Raw genomic sequence first — 19787 nt, 5'->3', positions numbered from 1 at the left:
TAGGTAAAGCAAAAATGAATAACGACCAAACTATGACAAGAATGCAGAAGGATGAATGCAGCAGAATCCCAATCCCTAATGTTGAATGTTTATTGTAAAGCTGCCAATACTTGTAGGATAGACCCAAATGAAGGAGAAATACTGGGTCTCTTCAATCTCCGTTACCACGACAATCGTTTGGTTCAAAGCTCAATACAAGGATTAATAATTTACGTGAATGTGATACCAAATAATCACCCACCTTTTTTCTTCCATTTTACTATAACACTTTCATTTAATAGTAATGCATTCAAGAAATAACTTCAAGAGACCTTCTGTGATTCAGAGAGACATTGTTTATTGCAGTCTGAGCGGTGGGAATGAGTCATGGAGGTAAGCCAGGTGCCTGCTACCGTAGTTATTACCCTGGAGGCACACAAGTCTGGACGCTATAAAACCAAGATCCTGGGCTAAACACAGCTCTGAGGACATGAGACTATTCTAATGCAGGATATATCTCTGGGGAAGGCTTAGGAAGATGAGGAGGTGAGATGTGAATACAAAGTGAGCAATCTCTGGTCTCCGCTCCCTTTGGCATGTTCCAGAAGAGTCTGTTCAAGAAGACAAGAAAGTAATTATTGAGCAGGTACACACCTAACACAAATCATCATCATCACTTCTATCACTGCTGCTACCACTACTGCTACTGCTAGCAAGCAAGAGATTCATAATTTGAGCAAGTCATAACCTGTGCCATCTTTTATTTACTACTTATTGGCAAACACCACCTTATCTCTGTGTTTTGTGCCAGAACGCATAGATTAGCAAAGCACACAATTCAAAAGAAAATAAAGAAAAGTCTCAAGTATTTAAAAAAATAAAACGACTTTGTAGAATGATCTTGCTGCTTCCCCGCGGGCGGCCTCACTCACGTCCATCAGCTCCTGGTCGTTCTTGGCGTGGAGGTGTTTGAGGAGGTACCAGCGGGCCACCTGCACCACGCTGCCCGCCTGCTCCCCCGGACAGGGAGGGTAGGCCAGTCTCTCCAGCTGGCGCCTGGTCTCCCTGTGTGCGGGGGACGGGGGGACAGGAGTGAGACATGATCCCGGGTCCCCAGAGACTGACAGCTTCAGGTGTGATCCCAGGATTAAAAGGGCTGGTGGGGAGTTTCGTTCCTGGACTGCGTTACCAATGCATGCTTTTAGTCGACGATGCCACGACGATGCAGTGCTGGAGGACTGAGGCCCCGGTTGGCTTACGTTACACGGCCAGGGCAAAAACAACGTCACCTCCGCCGAACTAACGTGATATAAGCGAGGGGTTCGTCCAGCCGAGACGGGTTTTTCTACCTGAATGAAGTGCATTTCTGAATTCGTTTTTTTATCGATTATGGTTGATCTTGTTCTTCTTTAGTAATTTATTTAAATTTATTTTTTAACCGCCACGTGACAGATCAAGAGGAGAACACAGACTTTACACTGTCAAAAGGTTCTCGAGATCGACTTCTTGACTGACCAACACTGCGTTTCACACGGTAAGGTAGTTACCCTTGAAGTACAAAAGCATATGGCCATTACGGGTATCGAACCCGCGACCTTCGCGATATTAGCATGACGCTCTAACCAACTGAGCTAAACGGCCATTGACCAAACCCAAATGGGTAACCATTATCAAACCTGGTGCCTTAGTATGACCCAAATTTGGAAAAACGTTTAAATATTTAGAATAGTTCTTCTTAAGAATTTAGCATTGTATTAGTATAAATGGATCTTATGCTCAATGTCATGTAACTGATAAGGAAACTGCCAAATGACACGCATGTAAATTCAATCTTTTTGCGAAAAACTGCGTGAGACACTGAAAGCCTATGGCCCTATTTTATGAAGTCTATGTTACAAGCCCACATGGTTTCTATTTTTAGCCGTGCAAAAAATAGTATTGCCAAAGGACCCTGGGATCTAACCAGTGACCTTTAGATCTTAAGTCTAACGCTCTCCCAACCCAGACACCACATCCGTTTTTATATTGCTTCTGATATTTGCGTAGTGACTTCAGGATTGCTCTATTGAGGATTGCTGCTTCAAACAACAGAGACGGGAAAGGGATCCAGCCATGGTGTTTGAAGCAGGATAGCAGAGGCACCAACCTAGCCCCCATCTTGGTAGCAAACTGAAGAAGTGCCTGGAAGAGAAGCGCCATGGAGGAGGTAGCCAGCTTCAGAGCCTCCGAAGTGGCTTCCAGAACAAGCTCATTCCACTCGTTGCCATGGACACCAGCCTGAGAGGGAACACGCATAGATGGAAAGAAAAAAAATCCTTTAAACTAATTTTAGATTTACGATTCCAGATATAAAAAGGGCAAAGTAATGTAATATCAGCTTTGCAAAGTAGTTGAATTACTATAGAAACCACATTGTTAATTCATGGTAAACATCCCAAACGGCAACTAATTTCACAGTCGAGAGATTCACAACCCTCCATTCTGATTGTCTGTTCAAAGAGGATAGGCAGCAGAAAAGCAGCATTAAAGGATTTAACCACCGACGGCATGCATCCAAATGTTCTGAAATGAACCATGCAGAGGTCCCCAAATGCTCAGAGCTCCTGACAAAAAGGGAAAAACAAAGACTTTGCCCTCCTTTGCTGGCTTGGCTGCTTCCAGTTGACCTCGGCTGATGATGACCCAACGTTATCATATCTGACTGTGAAGCCAGCTACCCTCCAGCCAGCCTGCTAACCTGTTCCTGCCAACGTGACTTGATGAGGGCACAAGAGACCTCCGGCCCTATACTGCCCCATCCCAAAACTATCCCACTAGTTCTATCATTCCAGTCCCCTCCTCTGCAAAATAAACGCATGAATAATCCCCCGGATCGTGAGACTAGTACTAAACTTCAGCGTTCTTGCTCGGCTTTTAGATAACTCAGATCTAATTAAATATGTACTTGTGGGATTGCAACGATGAGGACGATGATACGAGCTCATTTACCGTTCCACATGGACACTCACCATGCACGGCCCCAGGGCCAGCAGGGCCAAGCCCAGCAGGCTGGCTATCTGTGCACTGGGCAGGCACAGCTGGGAGGCGAGCTGCAGGCTCTGTCTGTAGGCCATCACGGCCTGGATCAGCAGGCCCTGGCTACGATACAGCTCGGCCAGCCACTGGTAGAGGGAGAGACCGAGAGACAGTGAGACAGAGACAGAGAGACAGAGAGACAGAGAGACAGAGAGATAGAGTGAGACAGAGAGACAGAGAGATAAACAGTGATGAGAAGAGAGGCAAGGACAAAACATGAGGATTACAAGAGAGAGAGACAAACAGAGAGAGACACAGAGTGAGTGAAACAGAGTGAGAGAGAGATACAAAAACACAGTGTGATAAGCAGGAGGGAAGAGGGCAGCAGCAGCAGCAGCAGCAGAGATAAACAGTGATGAGAAGAGATGCAACAATAAAAAGCTAGGATTACAAAGGCCAGGGGGACATAAGAGGGGTGGAAAAGAGACTGTATACAAGGAATGACACGGACAGAGACAGCCACTCAGTAGCAGTTACTTCAGGCATTCATCTTATCACTACACCGCAGACATAAAAAACGTCGAAAAAACCTCCCTGCTGATTGCAGCCCTTCGATCAGGAACTGAAAGTATTTCACTAGTCCAGTCTATCAGCGGTGGACGGTGTCCGCATCACTAATAGCCAAAGTCATCTTGGCAGAGAAGGATAAAGATGGCAAGCCTTTGTGGAAGTGTGTGCGCCGTTGCTTTCCCCTATACAGTGAGGATGCAAAGGTCTGAATCCAACATTAAGTAGTTTCTCTTTATTATAATGGCTTTCCAACCACTCATTAATTCAGTTATATTACTTTACATAGCTAGATCACCAAGAAAAACATTAAAAACATATCCAACCTTTCTTCTTTTAATGAATGCACTTTCTGGCATTGAAATAAAGTTTTGAAAAATTGCCAAAATACCATTATTATATTGCGTACCACTACAAGATAGTAATGCAATTTTGTTATGAGATTCAATTAGATTGTCTATACTTTGTTTTAGTTTCTTTGCAATGTATGCCATGATGAGGAATCCCATTATGATGCACCTTTTAAGTGGAGCATTAAACTAGTACTTGGGGTACATTAAAGGGCTACACAATGGGCGTGGAATAGGCTCATTGGATCCCTGCCGGTTTGCGTAGGTAGCGAGCGTGTGGGCGGAGGGTATTCAGATCCTTTTGAAAGCAACAAACGGCCTAAAATATTCATAAAGCAGCCGGCCTGCGGGAGCGCCATGCTAATGACAGCACTCGGTGCGTTTGGAAACCAAGGACGAGCCACTTACATGCCAAGCCCCGAGGTTGGTGGGGTTAACCATGACGCTGCTGCTGAGCTGCTCCAGCACGGCGTCCGGCAGCGCGGTACCCGCCCCGGCCAGCAGGAGGCGCTGGCACTGCACCCGCCTCAGGGACAGCACAATGGCAGGGTGCTCCGGAGAGACGCTCAGCACCTGATGAAAGAGAGTGTCAACAAACGGAAATTAATAATTCAAGGACATAAAAGGGTAATCTGTTTTTGTTTTTTTCTGATCCATAGCCGTTCAATTCATTATTCTTTATATTACATTAACATTGACATTCAGGGCATTACGCAGACACTTTTATCCAGAGCGCCAATAAGTACCTTTGTCAGAAGAAAGACTAACACGATATATCGCTGGGACAGTAAGGATGTTCATAGAACTAAGTGCCAAGCACTTACAATTGCTAGGTTATAAGGTTAATTACCTATTCCCCATATATAGCAAAAATAGCTAGGATAAGATGCTAAACAATGCCAAGTGCTGTTTTAAAGTACCAGAACGTACAACATACAATAAATGGGCACGTTAAGTGCCTGGACGTCCAAACATACACTAAGTGCGTAAGAGGGATGTTTTCAGCAGTGTCAGGGAGGAAGGCTATACAGAGTTCAGGTGAAGTCTGAACAAGTTAGTTTTGAGTCTCTTGCAGAAGCTGGTGAGCGACTCTGCAGTACTGATATCTGAGCTCGTTCCACCATTGTGGTGCCAAAACAGAAGAGTTGGGACTGCAGTCTTCGCTTGCTCTTAGCGATGGCTGTGCCAGTCATCCAGCTGAGGGAGTGGAGCGTGGGGTGCTCGAGCTGGGGTGTGTGGTCTGACCAACGCCTGGGGGTAGGAAGGGGCAGTTCCACCTCCTTGTAAGCCGGTTCCATTAGCTTGAATCTGATGCGGGCTACTACAGGGAGCCAGCGGAGGTCTCGGCGCATTGATGAACTTTGCTAGGTTATGGTATATCTGCAGTCTTTAAGGGAATCTCAGTAAGGTTACAGTTCCAATCTCACTGATTTACATTAAGGAAGGAAGTAAGGAAGGAAGGGAGGGAGGGAGGTATGAAGATGAGTGAATATAACATCTAAAATTCATGAGCTACTTAACCTAATTGACAAGTGGGGCAGCTTGACTTGCTGGATACACTTCAGCACCCATCAAAACGGAGGATACATGAAGTGTTTCCGAGCCAGATCTAGCCTCTCTGTCTGCTTGTCTGTCCGTCTTGTGTCTGTGTGTCTAGTGTTTGTGTGTCTGTGTCGACTGTGTGTCTGTGTTGGCTGTGATGCCCTACCTGTGCGCAGAGGGCCTCTGCCTCATCCAGCCTCCCCCCAAGTGTGAGGCCAGCGAGAGCCTGCTGCAGCACCCAGGCCTCCAAAGCCTGCGCCAGGGGCCGCTCTATCTCCTCCACGCAGCGCACTGGGAAACACAGCACACAAACAGCAGGGGGGGGAAGCCATCAACAGTGGCTGACAGCAAACACCAAGTAACCCGAGCAGCGGCCTGAGCAGCAGAGAACCAAAGGGGCCTTTGTGGCTCACCTTTCTCGGAGACCACCGCCATGAGCGTGGGCTCCAGCCCCTCGGTGCGGGTGGCGTTCTGGGAGAGGAAACGGGCGGCGTTCTCCGTGTGGCAGGCGGCCATGAGGCTGGCCCATGCGGCCGGATCGTCTGGTGCACAACGGAGACGAGATGGAGAGAAGACCCGACACGACGGAGAGAGAGAGAGAGGGGGGGAGCGGAGGGATAGGAGGAAGGGGATGTGAGCGGATATGAACCAAGTATTCACATGAGCGGAGAGCAATCGGTCCAGTAAACACACAGACGCAGCTTTAGCATTTAGAGACAAAGGCAGTGGGGCAGGATATTGTTTTCTTATGTGTGTGTTTCTGTGTGTGTGTTTCTGTGTGTGTGTGTGTGTTTCTGTGTGTGTTTCTGTGTGTGTGTGTGTTTCTGTGTGTGTGTGTGTGTGTTTCTGTGTGTGTGTGTTTCTGTGTGTGTGTGTGTGTGTGTGTGTGTGTGTGTGTGTGTGTGTGTGTGTGTGTGTGTGTGTGTGTGTGTGTGTGTGTGTGTGTGTGTGTGTGTGTGTGTGTGTGTGTGTGTGTGTGTGTGTGTGTACCAGGACAGAGCAGCACTGCTCTCTGCATGGTCTTCAGGGCATTTCTATGCCTGTCTTCTCCAGAGTGTCTGCCGCCTGCCAGCTGGTTCACGCCACTGTACAACAGCGCCCTCTACAGGCACACAGGATAATTGCAAGCTCAAATGGAGGTTTGCAAGACTGAATAAAACATGAACAAATATCAGCAAGGAACTAATGAAGAACCCGGCCAGCACCAGATCATCATAGAAAATCAATATTTCTTAACTAAATAATTTAAAATGTTGAAGGAGAGATCCTTCACTCTGCGTTCCTTCTCAAGAATATCTCCGTGCTAATGAGGGAGTTTACTTTTACCCTCTGGGGGCTAGGGAAGGGGGGTGTCATCAAACTATGACCTGTCAAGCCTTTTGAGACTGTAACGGTGATTAAGGGCTATACAAATACAATTTAATTTATTGAATATAACCCTTGTAATGTCCGTACACAGCACGTACCTTTCCTTGTGTCATACTGGCGAGACAGGCGACATGGCCGGCCACTGCACCACCCTAGGGAACACAACAGAACATGACCTGAATCACAACCGACAGAAGCTAGGCCCATACCCGTTTCTAATGCACTGGGGAGATGCCTCCTTGCTTGCCCCAACAAGTTTTTGCGGCGTGCTTGTTGTAGTTTTTCTAACGTGACTAGTTGTTGCTAGACAGCAGGTGAAAAAACTGCAACGTTTGCCAAGCCAAAAAAGCTTAATCGCGCGAAAAAGAAAATTACCGCTGTTTAAATTGGTTTGCGTTTGTGGCGTTAATAACGCCGTTAATAACGCGTTAAACTGACAGCACTAATATATATATATATATATATATATATATATATGCACACACACTATTATTATTAATGATAGGATTTGGGTTACGGTTGTCATACAGCAATTGGTGACCTAGATATAATTATAGAATATGATTTCCATTAGCGCTACTACAAGTGTGTGTGAGTGTGTGCGTGCATGCACGCGTGTGTGTCTGTGTACGCATGTGTGTGCGTGCATGCTTACATTTGCTTTCTTTGGGCAGTACTGTGGGACCAGTCTGGACAGTAGAGCCCAGAGTGAAGGGTTTCCGGGATTGCTGTGATAATAAAAAACAAACACTAAATAATTGCATTTAATTAGCATAACACTGTGAGGAGTTAGGATAAACTATATCCCAGTAACTAAACAGCTAACTAGTACAACCGGACGCTCCACCTGTGCACTGCCCGGGACGCCTCCCGCTGCACCCCGCTGTAGTTGCCCTGCAGAGCCAGCAGGGCGCAGGTGAGCAGGCAGCGCTGCTCCACGGCGCCCCCGGTGGCCGTGCCCTGCTTCAGCAGCTCCGTGAGGGCGGCGGCGGCCAGCGTGGCGTCGCCGTGGTCCAGGCCCAGCGCACACAGACACAGCAGGGACTCCGGGATGGGCTCCTTCAGCATGGAGCTGGGGCAGAGGGAGGGAGGGGTTAGGACCCATGGCTACGGCTTGATTAAGGACACCAACACACCTCACCTTCAGCCACACACACACACACACACACACACACACACACACACACACACACACACACACACACACACACACACACACACACACACACACACACACACACACACACACACACACACACACACACACACACACACAGTAAGCACTACTGGAAAAGATAAAACAGACTCTTATTAACCTTGTTGAAACATCACATCTGCCAGTTCAAGACGACATTCAGCAAGGCTTACTCTTACTATGTTTAGCAGCCGTGAGGATAAAAAAAAAAGAAGCATTGGAAGCCCGCTGCAGAGCACGCCTCCTTTGTAGCTCAGCGGGGTGGGCCCACCAGAGCGGCAGACCACTGACCATTTGAAGAGCAGCGTCTTGGCGGAGTCCAGGCCGCCCAGCCGGTGCTGAAGCAGGGCCAGGGCGGTCAGGATGTAGGCCTTCTCCTTCTCACTGGAGGCGATGGCCAGGGCACGCTCGTAGGCTAAGGAGCACACACACACACGCACAGACACACATTGGATACAATGAGAAACTGTGCGACAGCCTCCAGACAGTAACCGAGTGCCTTTGGTATGGCAGTGTCTCACCGTTGATGCTCTCTGGTATGTGTCCTGCCCTGCAGTGGGCCAGAGCCAGCCCCGCCAGGTCCTGGAGCTCCTGCAGAGGGGTGGAGGAGTAGACGCGCACCGCCTCCTCCCACTGCCCTGAGGAGCTGGGGGGGGGCGGGGGGGGGGGTTGGACCGGACAATACCGTTAGAAACCACTGTCATCCATACAGAACCACCGCCGTTTGGAAGTGCATCAATTTATGAAAATAACTGAAATGCGTGTCTCTGTGAGTTACGTTGACTGCTTTTGCATCTTAGCAACTCAAGTACAAGCTGTCAATAGACGGGTCGGCTGAACGGTGAGTTACCACAACGCGCGACCGAGGCTGCCCAGAGCGAAGGCCAGCTCGTCTGTAGGAGGCCCCGACTGGAGGAGCTCCACGGCCCTGAGGTTTAACACAACAACAACAACACATTATACAGCTACACAAGGATCGCACAAAATACCTCAAGAACAGGCTGACATGGCTAGATTAAAGTACCACAACCATGTTTTTCTTATTTGCCCAAAGTGACATAATGCCAAGGGTAGATGAAAGAAATGACACAGACTTGCAGAAGTGAAGCAGCCTTTTGGACTTGAACTGCACACATACACCATACATAAGTGGGAGAAAGCAGTGTTACCTCTGGTAGGCCTGCAGCGCCTGTGTCCTCAGCTGCAGGTGTTCGTTGAGGAAACCCAGCATGATCAGGGCATCAGGGTCAGTCTGGATCCTCTCTGGGTGAATGACACCAAGTCACAACCAACGGCAGCCGTCAAACCTCAACGAAATAACGATTCTCAAGGTGATGTGCCGATTTGTTCCACTGCAGTCATTACTTTTCTCCTAAGTGACTCTTAACAAGCTGAGCCCATCCAAGCTCCACTGAATCAACCAGAGTACCTATAACTTGGAATTTATATCACTTGGTCTGTCGCCAGGCATAATTCGATTGCTGCACAAAACTGATGACTGCAGTGAAAAAGTTGCTCAGCGCAGACTTGAACCACTGCCACACTGATGGATCCCGGGAAACAACGCTGGTCACGATTCCCTATGTTAACGAGAACCCGGGCACCAGTGTACCTGGGTGCCAGTATACCCAGGCCTGAGCACCTGTTGCAGTGCGTACCTGTGTACCAGTGTACCAGTGTACCAGTGTACCCGGCCCTCTGGGCACCTGTTGCAGTGCGTACCTGTGTACCAGTGTACCTGTGTACCAGTGTACCAGTGTACCTGTTGCAGTGCGTACCAGTGTACCAGTGTACCTGTTGCAGTGCGTACCAGTGTACCAGTGTACCAGTGTACCTGTTGCAGTGCGTACCTGTGTACTTGCTGAGCGCCGTCTGAGCGGCGGACACGGCGTTCATCTGGACGATGTTGTAGCGGTACAGCTCAGAGTCCCGGTTGCTCTTATCCAGCAGGGTGGAGCACACCCAGAAGGCGTAGCCCTTCACCCCCTCCGTCTGGGGAGGCAAAGAGAAACCGTCATGGAAAAGAGAAGTAGAAGCTCACAATACAGTTGTACCAATATGTTTGGCTGGCCCTGGATCCTGTGTGGTACATCTGTGTTGTGCTATTCTGTGTCAGGAGAATAAGTATATAAATATTAATACAATTACATACCGGTCACTGATTCAAAGTTATCCCATTCATTATTTTCTAAAGGGCAGCCCCTGAAACATGTAATTCTCCCCTTGACCACAAGATGGCCACCAGTAAAGTGCGAGTTGAAACGTAAGCTCACGTGAGTGCTGAGTTCCGTGGTGTGCCTGAAGAGGTCCATCGTATCGTAGCTCCCCACTGCCTCTGCTATCAGAGCCTGGCAGGAATGGACCAAAGGTACAGAATCAAAGACACATTCTGAGTGGCTTCCGTGCTCTCTGACTCTGACGATGACAGCAAGGTTGGATAAAACAGAGAGGGAATGATGTAGCATTGGGACCACAGGTTGGAACCTAACCTTGTTGGCTAAAAGGAATATTCACGCCCGAGCATTTGCCTTGATTCAGGGGTTACCCTGTGGCTCCATCTAAGCCACAGAGTAACCCCTGAATCAAGGCAAATGCTGGGGCGTCTGATAGAGTAAACGTTGATGTACGTGTGATTCCAGTACCTGTCCAATCCAGCAGTTCACAGACAGCGGCTCCAGCGACTGCGCTACTTTGAAGGCCTCGTGTGACAGCTGGGGAGCGAGAAGAGAAGTTCTCCGTTGGGTCGTATTTGGGTCACAAGGCAATGGTTACTATCGTTCTCTTTGTTAAAATATACAATAATTACCTCTAAATTTTCCTTCTTCAAATACAGTGTGCCAAGATTGGTCCAGGCTGTTACGTTCTATGCAACAGGGGAAAAAGTAAAGAAGAAAATCTATAAATACATTGCTGGAAATAATCATACCACATGAATGCATAGAATAATTTACTCACATTAGGTTCAACTCCAACAGATTTTATGAAGCTGTGTTGAGCCAGGGCAAAGTTCTCAAGACCTGGTAAAACAAATATATAAAAAATGTAAACCCAGACCTCGGCTTGAAGACGATGATGATGATGATGCACAGCATTTATATGAAGCCCTTGTTTACCTTTGCTCATCGCGATCACTCCCAGTGCATTCCAGTAGCTATAGTTCCCACTGTCCATCATGATCGCCTTTTTTACACACTTAAAAAAATAAAAAATAAAAATAAAATAAGTAAAGCCCAACAGACATGAAAATGTTCCCACTAACACAGATGCCCATATCTAAACCTTGTGGATATGGAGCTTTTCATGTATAGACTTAAGGGGAGGGCCGGTACCTGCTGGGCCTTCTCCAGGAGCAGGGGCTGGCTGCTGTTGTCCCCATCTGCAAGGCAGGGGAGGCTGGCTTGACGATGATAATTGAGTCCCAGGTCGTACCAAAGGCTGGGGGCCTCGGGCATCAGCTTCAGAGCGCGGCCGTAGCACCTGAAGAGCACGGTAAAGGGAGCCAAGGAGGGGGTCAGGCATTGATGAAATCCACCAAATGTTATCGATCTGTTTTTCCATTTAAAAGGGGTGGTCATTAAAGGGCTGATTATGCTCCCACGTTTACGCAGACCCTCCTTGTGTCCACCGCAAGGGCCTGACGTGCGCCTCCCAAAAATTTTAACCTTCCGTCGAGGCGACGCAGCAGCAAGGGCTGTGATTGGTCCGCTTACTGAAACCGGCGCAGAACCATGACGGTTCACGACTGCGTCGAAGCGTCTGCGTGGTCATTGCGCTGCGTGAAGGGTGAACCCTGATCAGCCCTTAAGAGGGCCATAAGGCTGGTCGTACCGCTCGCCCACTTTGAGGGTCTGGGCCTGGTTGAGCAGGTGGTTCTGGCTGGAGGGCTCCAAACCAGCCAGCGGGCCTGGCATCAGAACACGGGCTCTGTTGGGAGACACGGCACTGACTGTGGTGCAGGCGTCTCCCAGCAGCTTCCACAAGCAGGACAGGTCTGGACGGAGCTCCACCGCCCTGAAGGGAGGAGGGAAGAGGACAGGGTTGGAGGATGGACGGAACATGACCGTCTGGAACATCTTGTCCTCCACTCTGATGCTGGGATGCCATGGCCTGAGAACACCTTTTGGAGCCAGTTCTTGAGCCCAGTTCGAACCATTACCTGAAGTGGCTTTTGATGGCCTGTTGAATGAGGTCTATGGCGCTTCCGTCTCGGTAGTCTTCCAATAAACCTTTGGCCAGGGACAGCAGACACTCTCCCAAACCTGGAGAATAAACAGTTACAGTACACCAAAATAATATCATATATTAAGGTGGAGTAAGGCGGAATGCCCCCAACAAACTGTACAAACCAAAAGCTATCCAGACACACACACACACACACACACACACACACACACACACACACACACACACACACACACACACACGGTACCTTTTAGGGCGGGGACGTAGTCCTCGCGGGCAGTGATCTGCCGGTACTCTGCGGCGGCCTCCTGAAACTTGCCCAGGGTCTGCTTGATGGAGGCCGTCTGGTAGACGCTGTAGATGGAGGAGGGCTGCAGTGCGTGGGCCTTGCCGAAGGCCTTCAGGGCGGCCGTGAAGCTCCGGCGGTTCAGGTAGGCCTCGCCCAGACACTCCCAGCACACCCAGTCCTCCGGGTCGGCCCTCAGAGCCGACTGAAGGCTGAAGAGAAAAAGAAATTGAAAAATTGAAAAATAAAAAGGACTGGATCTCGAGCCAGATGTGTGACAGGAAAGAGGAGGTGGGGGTGAATGACGTACTCTGCTATAGCCTGGGGTTGCTGTCCGACCTTCAGGTGATACAGGCCTCGTCTCATCCAAGCCCACTTGGCCGATCCAGGGGTGGAGTCGTCGATCACCGCCTGAAGCACGGCCAGAGCGGTGTCCTGCACCGTGGAGACCGAGAGGGCAATGAGTGACAGCTGAACCGATGCTGCTCATCCATAATCCTGACTGTAGACAGTCATCAGCCATGCGTGTGGATTTAGGGGGAGGAGGGGCTCTCTGTAGGGAGCTCACCATGTCTCCCTGCTCCATGCTGAGGTCCACCAAGGCGGCCCCAGACTCCTCATCGCTGGCGTCCAGCTCAAAGGCCTTCTTGTAGCAGCCGCGGGCGCGGCCGGCGTCCTGGGCCACCTGCCGGTAGTAGTGGCCCAGGTGGCGGTACACGCAGCCCAGGTACGGGTCCAGCTTTGCGGCCTGAGGAACACATTGATGGCGGCTTCTCAACGTGCATCTTGATAACCAAAACCAAAACACAGTAGTCTTATGTGACTCCCAAAGCTCCTCGTGGATTCATATTTTACATTTTAAAAAGGAACCAAAAGAAAAACAATTTTGCTTGAAATGTTCTCTCAAACAGACTCTTTCAGGAAGACGCTAATTTAAGGCCAACAGAGCTTTAGGTTAAACATTAGTGCTCCGCAGCAGTGGAATATAAATTTAAAAGCGGGGCTCGCTTTTTGAGGGTGGGCGGGGTTTGGAGAGAGTAGGGAGAGGGAGGGGTGAGGAGCAGAGTGTATTTTATTTTTCTTGCTTGAAATCGCAGATCTTGCCTTTAGTTGAGTTCTCAAAAAAAGCAAATAACTATATAATAGAAGAAGAAGGTGGCCCTTGACTGGCTTGATTGCCTTGGCTGGGTGATTAATCGAAATTTGATCGCCATTGCGATTTTAGCGTTGAACGATCACAAAATTAACATCAAGTTTTTTTTTTAAATCTTTTGTAGAAAGGGAAGAACAGCTGGATACGTATCTGTATATCACTTTAGATTGGAACTTTTTCTTTTTGACCATTTTCTGTATTTTTTTAAGGCATAATTTTACATAAAGAAAATCTGAGAAACATGCTGAATAAATACAACATGTTTTTCAAACTCAAAAGTTAATCGTTTGAATAATCCTGATTTCAATATTGACCACAAATAAAAGGTGATTACGATTTTTCCCCTAATCGAGCAGCCCTACCCTTGACCCTGACCTAGCAGTGCCGCAGTGCCAACCTTAAGCAGATGTGTGTGGGCCTTGCTCCGGTCCCGACGGCTCTCCTCTCCCATGTCCCAGTAGAGCTTTCCCAACAGGAAATAGCTCTCCCCGACGTCGGGGCCCTGGGCTGCAGCCTGTAGGAAACTACAGCAGGAGAGAGAGTTTTCACCAGGACATCGGCCTATTGAATCACACGGTACAACCAGCCGTGGATAACACAGGTGATTCACACTGAAGCACTAAGAACACCCAGGCCGGCCCACCTCTGCTCTGACAGTTGGAGCTGTCCCTGGGCGGCCTGCCCCAGGCCTCTCAGTACCAGCCCCTGGACTAGGTCTGGCATGGAGTCCAGCAGCTCAGAGGACACCTGTGGACGAGCCAGAGAAATACAGAATCATGAATCTTTGTTAATGCCAAAGTTGATTTTTTTTTGCCATTTCAGGTCTTGCATAACGTGCGTTTCTGAAGCTATTGCAACAAACGCATGTTCTTCAAAGGATATGGATAAGTGATCTTAGACCAATTGGACCACAAGGAATCATTACCTGTAGAGCTTGTTCAGCCTGCCCTTTGTTCAGATACGCTCTCCCCTTAAAAGCTTTCAGGACTGTGTCGGTTTCAGCACCAGGGATCTGAAACGAAAAGTTGAAAGCATATTTAATAAAATAACAATTGGCCTGATTGTAAGATTCAAGCAGTGCACTAAACAATATCTAATGCCTTATATCAAAATAGATGGAACACAATTGAACATATAAGAGAAGTGTATCTCAACTTGCTGTCTATTTCCACAATCTAGGATATTAGAAACAAAAAGGAGAGTGAAATAATTGACCAAGATTCATTGCTACACGTTTCTGTGACAAATAAGGATCGACAAATAAGCGGCCAGTATTGATTCTGGTGATGTCCAAGCCCTGAAGGTCTGACCTGCTTCATGGTCTCCAGGGCCTGGTCTGCAGCCTGGGCGTCCCCACTCCGGACTAAGGTCTCCAGCCTCATCTTCAGCAGCTTCATCTTCACATCCTCATCTCCAGATACACACAGGGTCAGACCTGAACACACACACACACACACACACACACACACACACACACACACACACACACACACACACACACACACACACACACACACACACACACACACACACACACACACACACACACACACACACACACACAGTGCATCAGTTCTCTGATCTTGGATCAAAGACTTCCATGATAAAAGCCAGATCTAACAGCTTGTTACTTACTGTGATCATAACTGTGTCGGTTCAAAAACCAATCAAACTCATGTTTTGCTTCTTGTCCTAGATCAGTTCTAGAGACCCAGGCATGCTTTACCTTGGGAGCAGGACAACGCGCTGTCACTGTATCGGTGCAGCTTGAGCTGGGCCTGGGCCAGACTACACCATCCGGTAGTGGAGCCTGTTTGCTTCAAGCCTGAGTGAACAGAGGCCTGGGAATCAGTTACCCAGCATTCAAAACGCAGGGTGTGGTAGTAAATTAGCCCTGTGCGATTGACTATAAATGCAATGGTAAATAGCTTGTGAACAAATACGTTTTGTCGGTCGACATGGGAGCTCACCTTGTGCCAGGCTCCTGATGGCCTCTAGATATTTGCCTTCCTGCAGCAATTTGGTGCCCATACCAACGTGGGCCAGACCATTGTTTGGGGAAATGTCCAGGAGCTGAGAGAAACAGCTGCCAGCTTCCTCTGACTGGACATCTAGAAATAAAAACAAAAAGGGAGACATTCATGCGACATTTCAACGTTAACCGACTAACTGCTGTTAGACGTCAACGATAAAACAACAAACAATTCCTGCAAAGAGAAAAACTGCATCTTGAACCTCAATGTGAGGTTCCTCGTCACATTGAGGTTCTGAAAGAGCGTGATAGAGTGGTTACCTGTTTTGAGGTGGTGCAAGCACAGGACCTCCAAGGGGTAACTCTGACTGGGGTAGAGGGACAGCATGGACTTGCAGGCCTCTTTCATCTTGGCCTCCGCTTGTGGAAGCTGCAGAGCATCACGACAAACACAGAAATATTGTTTCTGGCCTGAGAGGGCCCTAAACTCTCCTTTTACACTTACACTTATTCCTTAATTATTGTTATTGTTATTATTCTCGGACGCACCTTTGTTGCAAGTGTCGGGACACTAAAGGCTGAATTAATGAATTAACTTTAACATGTGTTGAATTTGATTTGGCTGACTTTAAATCCTCAATTAAATCACTTTTTTCCTTTCCCCCAAATGAGTCCTACCTTTTTGGCTCTATGGACAATGTGCACAACGCTGAGCCATATCTAGCTACTGATGAGACCAGGTAAAAATGTAATGGCTCATTTCTTCCTTACTCCACAACCTTAGATATCAGGTCAGACGAGTGGGAATCAGTTAGGTGGAATTAGGTCTCAAACTGTATCGGCCTACATAGGTCTAGCAGTTAATCAAATTTTGATCACGATTTCGATTTTTGCATCAAACGATCCCAAAACTAATATAATGGAGTTTGGTTTTTTCATTCAATGTTTTAGAGAAAGTGCAGAACAGCTGTATACATAACTGTACATTATTTTAGATTTGAACATTTTCTATTTGCCCATTTTGTGTATTTTTTAAGGCTAATTTAAGGCTAATTTCAAAGTTCTTAATTACGTGTTTTTTGGGAGAGACATGCTGAATAAAAACATCATGTTTTCAAACTCAAAAATAATCGTTTAAATAATCGTGATTTCAATATTGACCAAAATAATCGTGATTATGATTTTTTCCATAATCCACCAGCCCGCCGCCTACATGCATAATAGGAAGAACAAACATGAAAAATGATGCCATCGCTGCTCTCAAGCTGGCTGGCAACCTAACTCTTTCTCCTGATGAAACTGCTTGTCAAAATCACTCCGTTTGAGGCCGGAGATAATAATGCCAATAATAATAACGATGATTTAATTATTTCCATCGGCTTAGGGGCCTGGCCTAGCCCACTAACAAAAAGTTTAAGCAACAAGCTTATGAAGGTCATAATTCATTGCTAGTCTATTACTCAAACATGCCCAGTAGCCTTATAATGGATTGGTTAATGGGTTCACTATCTATGAAACAAGAATAGGGAAAGATCTTTATTTGGGGACCATTGCTCCCCCCTGTGGCAGAAGAGAGCGTGGCGGCAAACGGCACATTTGAAAAAGACGCTATAAGATGCGCAGTTGCTTAACTATAAAAAAAAATACGGCTTATCTTTAAACCGCAATGTTTTGAGAAGAGGTTTTAAAATATTTAAATCACCGAACCGCATCAGAGACTATTACGGGACAGTCTTACCTTAGAGAGACACCTGATGTAGTCAGCCGAGAGCTTCCTGTGTTCCTCTCCGGGGGACGGACAGGTGAGCACCATGGCCTTCTCAAAAGCGTTGACCAACTGGATTCAGGGATGACAGTCAATGGTAATCAATGACAACTATAAGGAGCATGCCTCATGCGATTCAACAATTGAGTGCAATGGCCTCTCTTATGAGGGCACTTGATAACCGCTCTGGTCTCCTGACAATATTGAGTGCTCATTAATTTGGATCAAAATTAATATCAGTTCAGATGGCATATTATCTAACCTGTGTCTTCATTATTCTTAAGGAGATGGGGATTTTCACAACAGACATATCATGAACATAATGAATTGTTTAATCAAATCACATGTTAATAATAACCACATATTGAGGGATTGTGAAGCTGAATATGGGGGATATCGTACATGCTGTTGCGTTTCATTGTCTGTCTGATGTGTCTCAACAAAGCCTGACAGCTCCTTGATCATCTGCTGCCACAGCTGCAGCAGGTCAGCCTTCTCTATAGCGTCTTTCTCCTTCAGCTCGAGGAACTGCAACCACAGCTTTGCCAACTGAACACACACACACACACAGTCATTTAACAATCTTTATCATTGGTTGTTTGGAGTTGAACAGGCGTTTCATGAGTAGCGTACCTTTAAATGTTCCTTGTCCGACCGATAGCTTTCAGTTAATTTCTTGATCACCTCATAACATTTAGTTTTGTCCGTGCTGTGAATGGAAAGAATGAGGATCGGCAACAATATGCCAGGTGTATCACATCACTAAATACTTATTGTTAACTAATCGTGCAGCCAAAGCAAATAGAAAAATAGAAACAAGAAGAAACATTTGAACAGCCAAATAAACCAGGAGAAAAGCAGTGAAATGGTGAGGTCAAAGGTGCGTTTGGTGGAGCGGGGAAGGGTTCTGAGGAACGCTTTCCTCCTAATCGGGGCCCACCTCGCATACAGCTCCACCAGCTTCTGGTAGACATCAGGCAGCTCAGCTTTGAAATCCCACTGGTCGGTCTTCTCATACAAATTAGCTAAGCCCTGAAACACAAAAAGCACTTCAAAGCAGGGGCTTGTTTTGGTCACATCACAAGGCCGAACCTCAAGTGATGTTTTGAAGGACCAGGAGACCAGATTAAAACTGTAATTTAAAAGGCCATCTGTTTGAGGATTTTATCTGGATTTTATCTGGAGGATTTTATCTAGAAGTATCAAAGGAATAAATGTGAACATATTTAGGCTCAAGTGTTGACATGCAACATTGTCTTAGCAAACTTAGTTAATTTGGGACGAAAGAGATTTGGCAAAGATAAGAGCATAACCTTTAAGAATAAACATTATTTTTCCTACTTTACCTGCCATGCAAGTAGCTGCTCAGGTTCGAGCTCCAGGGCCTTTTTATACGCCGTCTGCGCCTGGTCCGGTTGCTCCAGCTCACTGGCTGCCAGGCCGATAAACACCCAGGCATTATAGTTCTCCTTTTCAAGTTTCAAAACAGCCTAAACAAATCAAATGGGAGAGGGAGAAAACAGGAGTTAAAAACAGTAGTGTTAGCAGGAGAACCAATAAACAAACAAAAACATGTCAATGTCACGCAAGCTGTTTATAAATCTGTAAATGTTGTTAGTACTTCAATGGGGTACCTTATGCAGTAGGACATGTCGGGCACTTTCCTTACCTTGCAATGCTTTAAAGCCTCTTTGAATTCTTTGTTTTTAATAGCCTCTCTGGCACTTTTCAGTGCAGCTTTCACTTCTTTAGTAGACATCCCTGAGTGACCTACAGGGATAGATGACAATCGCAGGACAATATGAACACACACTTCACTGTGTAAACATGACGAAACATAGCTGAATCTGAATTGAGCCTCAAAAGCGATGGTTTCGTTTTCATTCAAAACAGGTGACAACACATTGTTCTAAAGAAACAGAGGCATACATTTGAATTGCAAGCAATATTAAAAAAAAAAAGATAAATCAAATATCACATTTGCTTTGATACTATTATGTCTATCTATAATGTCCTGTCATTGTGTCAAGGAAATCGCAGCTGAGCAACTCTCTATACCGAGTTACTAGTTAGCCTTAGAAGCTAGTTCAAATGTATCTATGACTAGTTATTCAAAGTAAATACATAACCAACGCATTCAAACCTTTAAATAACTGAGACCTTAGACTTATATATTTGAGTGTAGACCGCTAGTTAGTCGACCTGTTTGGCTCTGCACTGTAAACCATCGGTGGGAGCTGTAGTGCAGAATTGAGCAGTGATGTTCTGCTGTGGTGGCTACTTCTCCGCGTTCAACGACAGGAAGTAAATAGTCGGGACTTTCAAAGTAAAAGCATGATGTTGCTATTCACTGCATTTACTGGACAGTAATATACTTTTGCTTTCCATTAGAATTGGCAATAAAAGTAATAAT

At 46.8% G+C, this 19787-nt stretch overlaps 1 protein-coding gene across 3 annotated transcripts; it reads right to left on the bottom strand.

Moving 5' to 3' along the window:
• Positions 1-320: 320 nt before the first annotated feature.
• Positions 321-19693, bottom strand: skic3 (SKI3 subunit of superkiller complex). Of its 3 annotated transcripts, none has more exons than XM_060054310.1 (41): positions 19577-19693; positions 19044-19144; positions 18721-18864; positions 18315-18406; positions 18008-18083; positions 17777-17923; positions 17348-17446; positions 15931-16039; positions 15608-15748; positions 15364-15462; positions 14948-15072; positions 14563-14649; positions 14281-14384; positions 14035-14161; positions 13053-13232; positions 12795-12919; positions 12446-12696; positions 12173-12275; positions 11845-12027; positions 11346-11493; positions 11130-11208; positions 10972-11033; positions 10823-10879; positions 10659-10727; positions 10290-10364; positions 9867-10008; positions 9186-9279; positions 8867-8944; positions 8538-8662; positions 8308-8431; positions 7669-7893; positions 7477-7549; positions 6920-6973; positions 6444-6555; positions 5867-5995; positions 5620-5744; positions 4320-4484; positions 2988-3140; positions 2126-2256; positions 912-1044; positions 321-590 (listed from the first exon to the last, which is right to left on the bottom strand). In XM_060054310.1, the coding sequence occupies exons 2-41, from the start codon at positions 19131-19133 to the stop codon at positions 510-512; spliced, it is 4716 nt and encodes a 1571-aa protein (XP_059910293.1). In that variant the 5' UTR covers positions 19134-19144; positions 19577-19693; the 3' UTR covers positions 321-509. The 3 variants fall into 3 exon arrangements, with proteins under 3 accessions (XP_059910293.1, XP_059910294.1, XP_059910295.1); XM_060054311.1 differs by having other exon boundaries at positions 19518-19658; XM_060054312.1 differs by having other exon boundaries at positions 19535-19638.
• Positions 19694-19787: the final 94 nt, after the last annotated feature.

The sequence above is a fragment of the Gadus macrocephalus genome, chromosome 6 (assembly GCF_031168955.1).
Source record: "Gadus macrocephalus chromosome 6, ASM3116895v1".
Classification (NCBI taxonomy): Eukaryota; Metazoa; Chordata; class Actinopteri; order Gadiformes; family Gadidae; genus Gadus; species Gadus macrocephalus.
The sequence above is the reverse complement of the archived record's forward strand: the minus strand, read 5'-3'. Positions and strand labels throughout refer to the sequence as shown.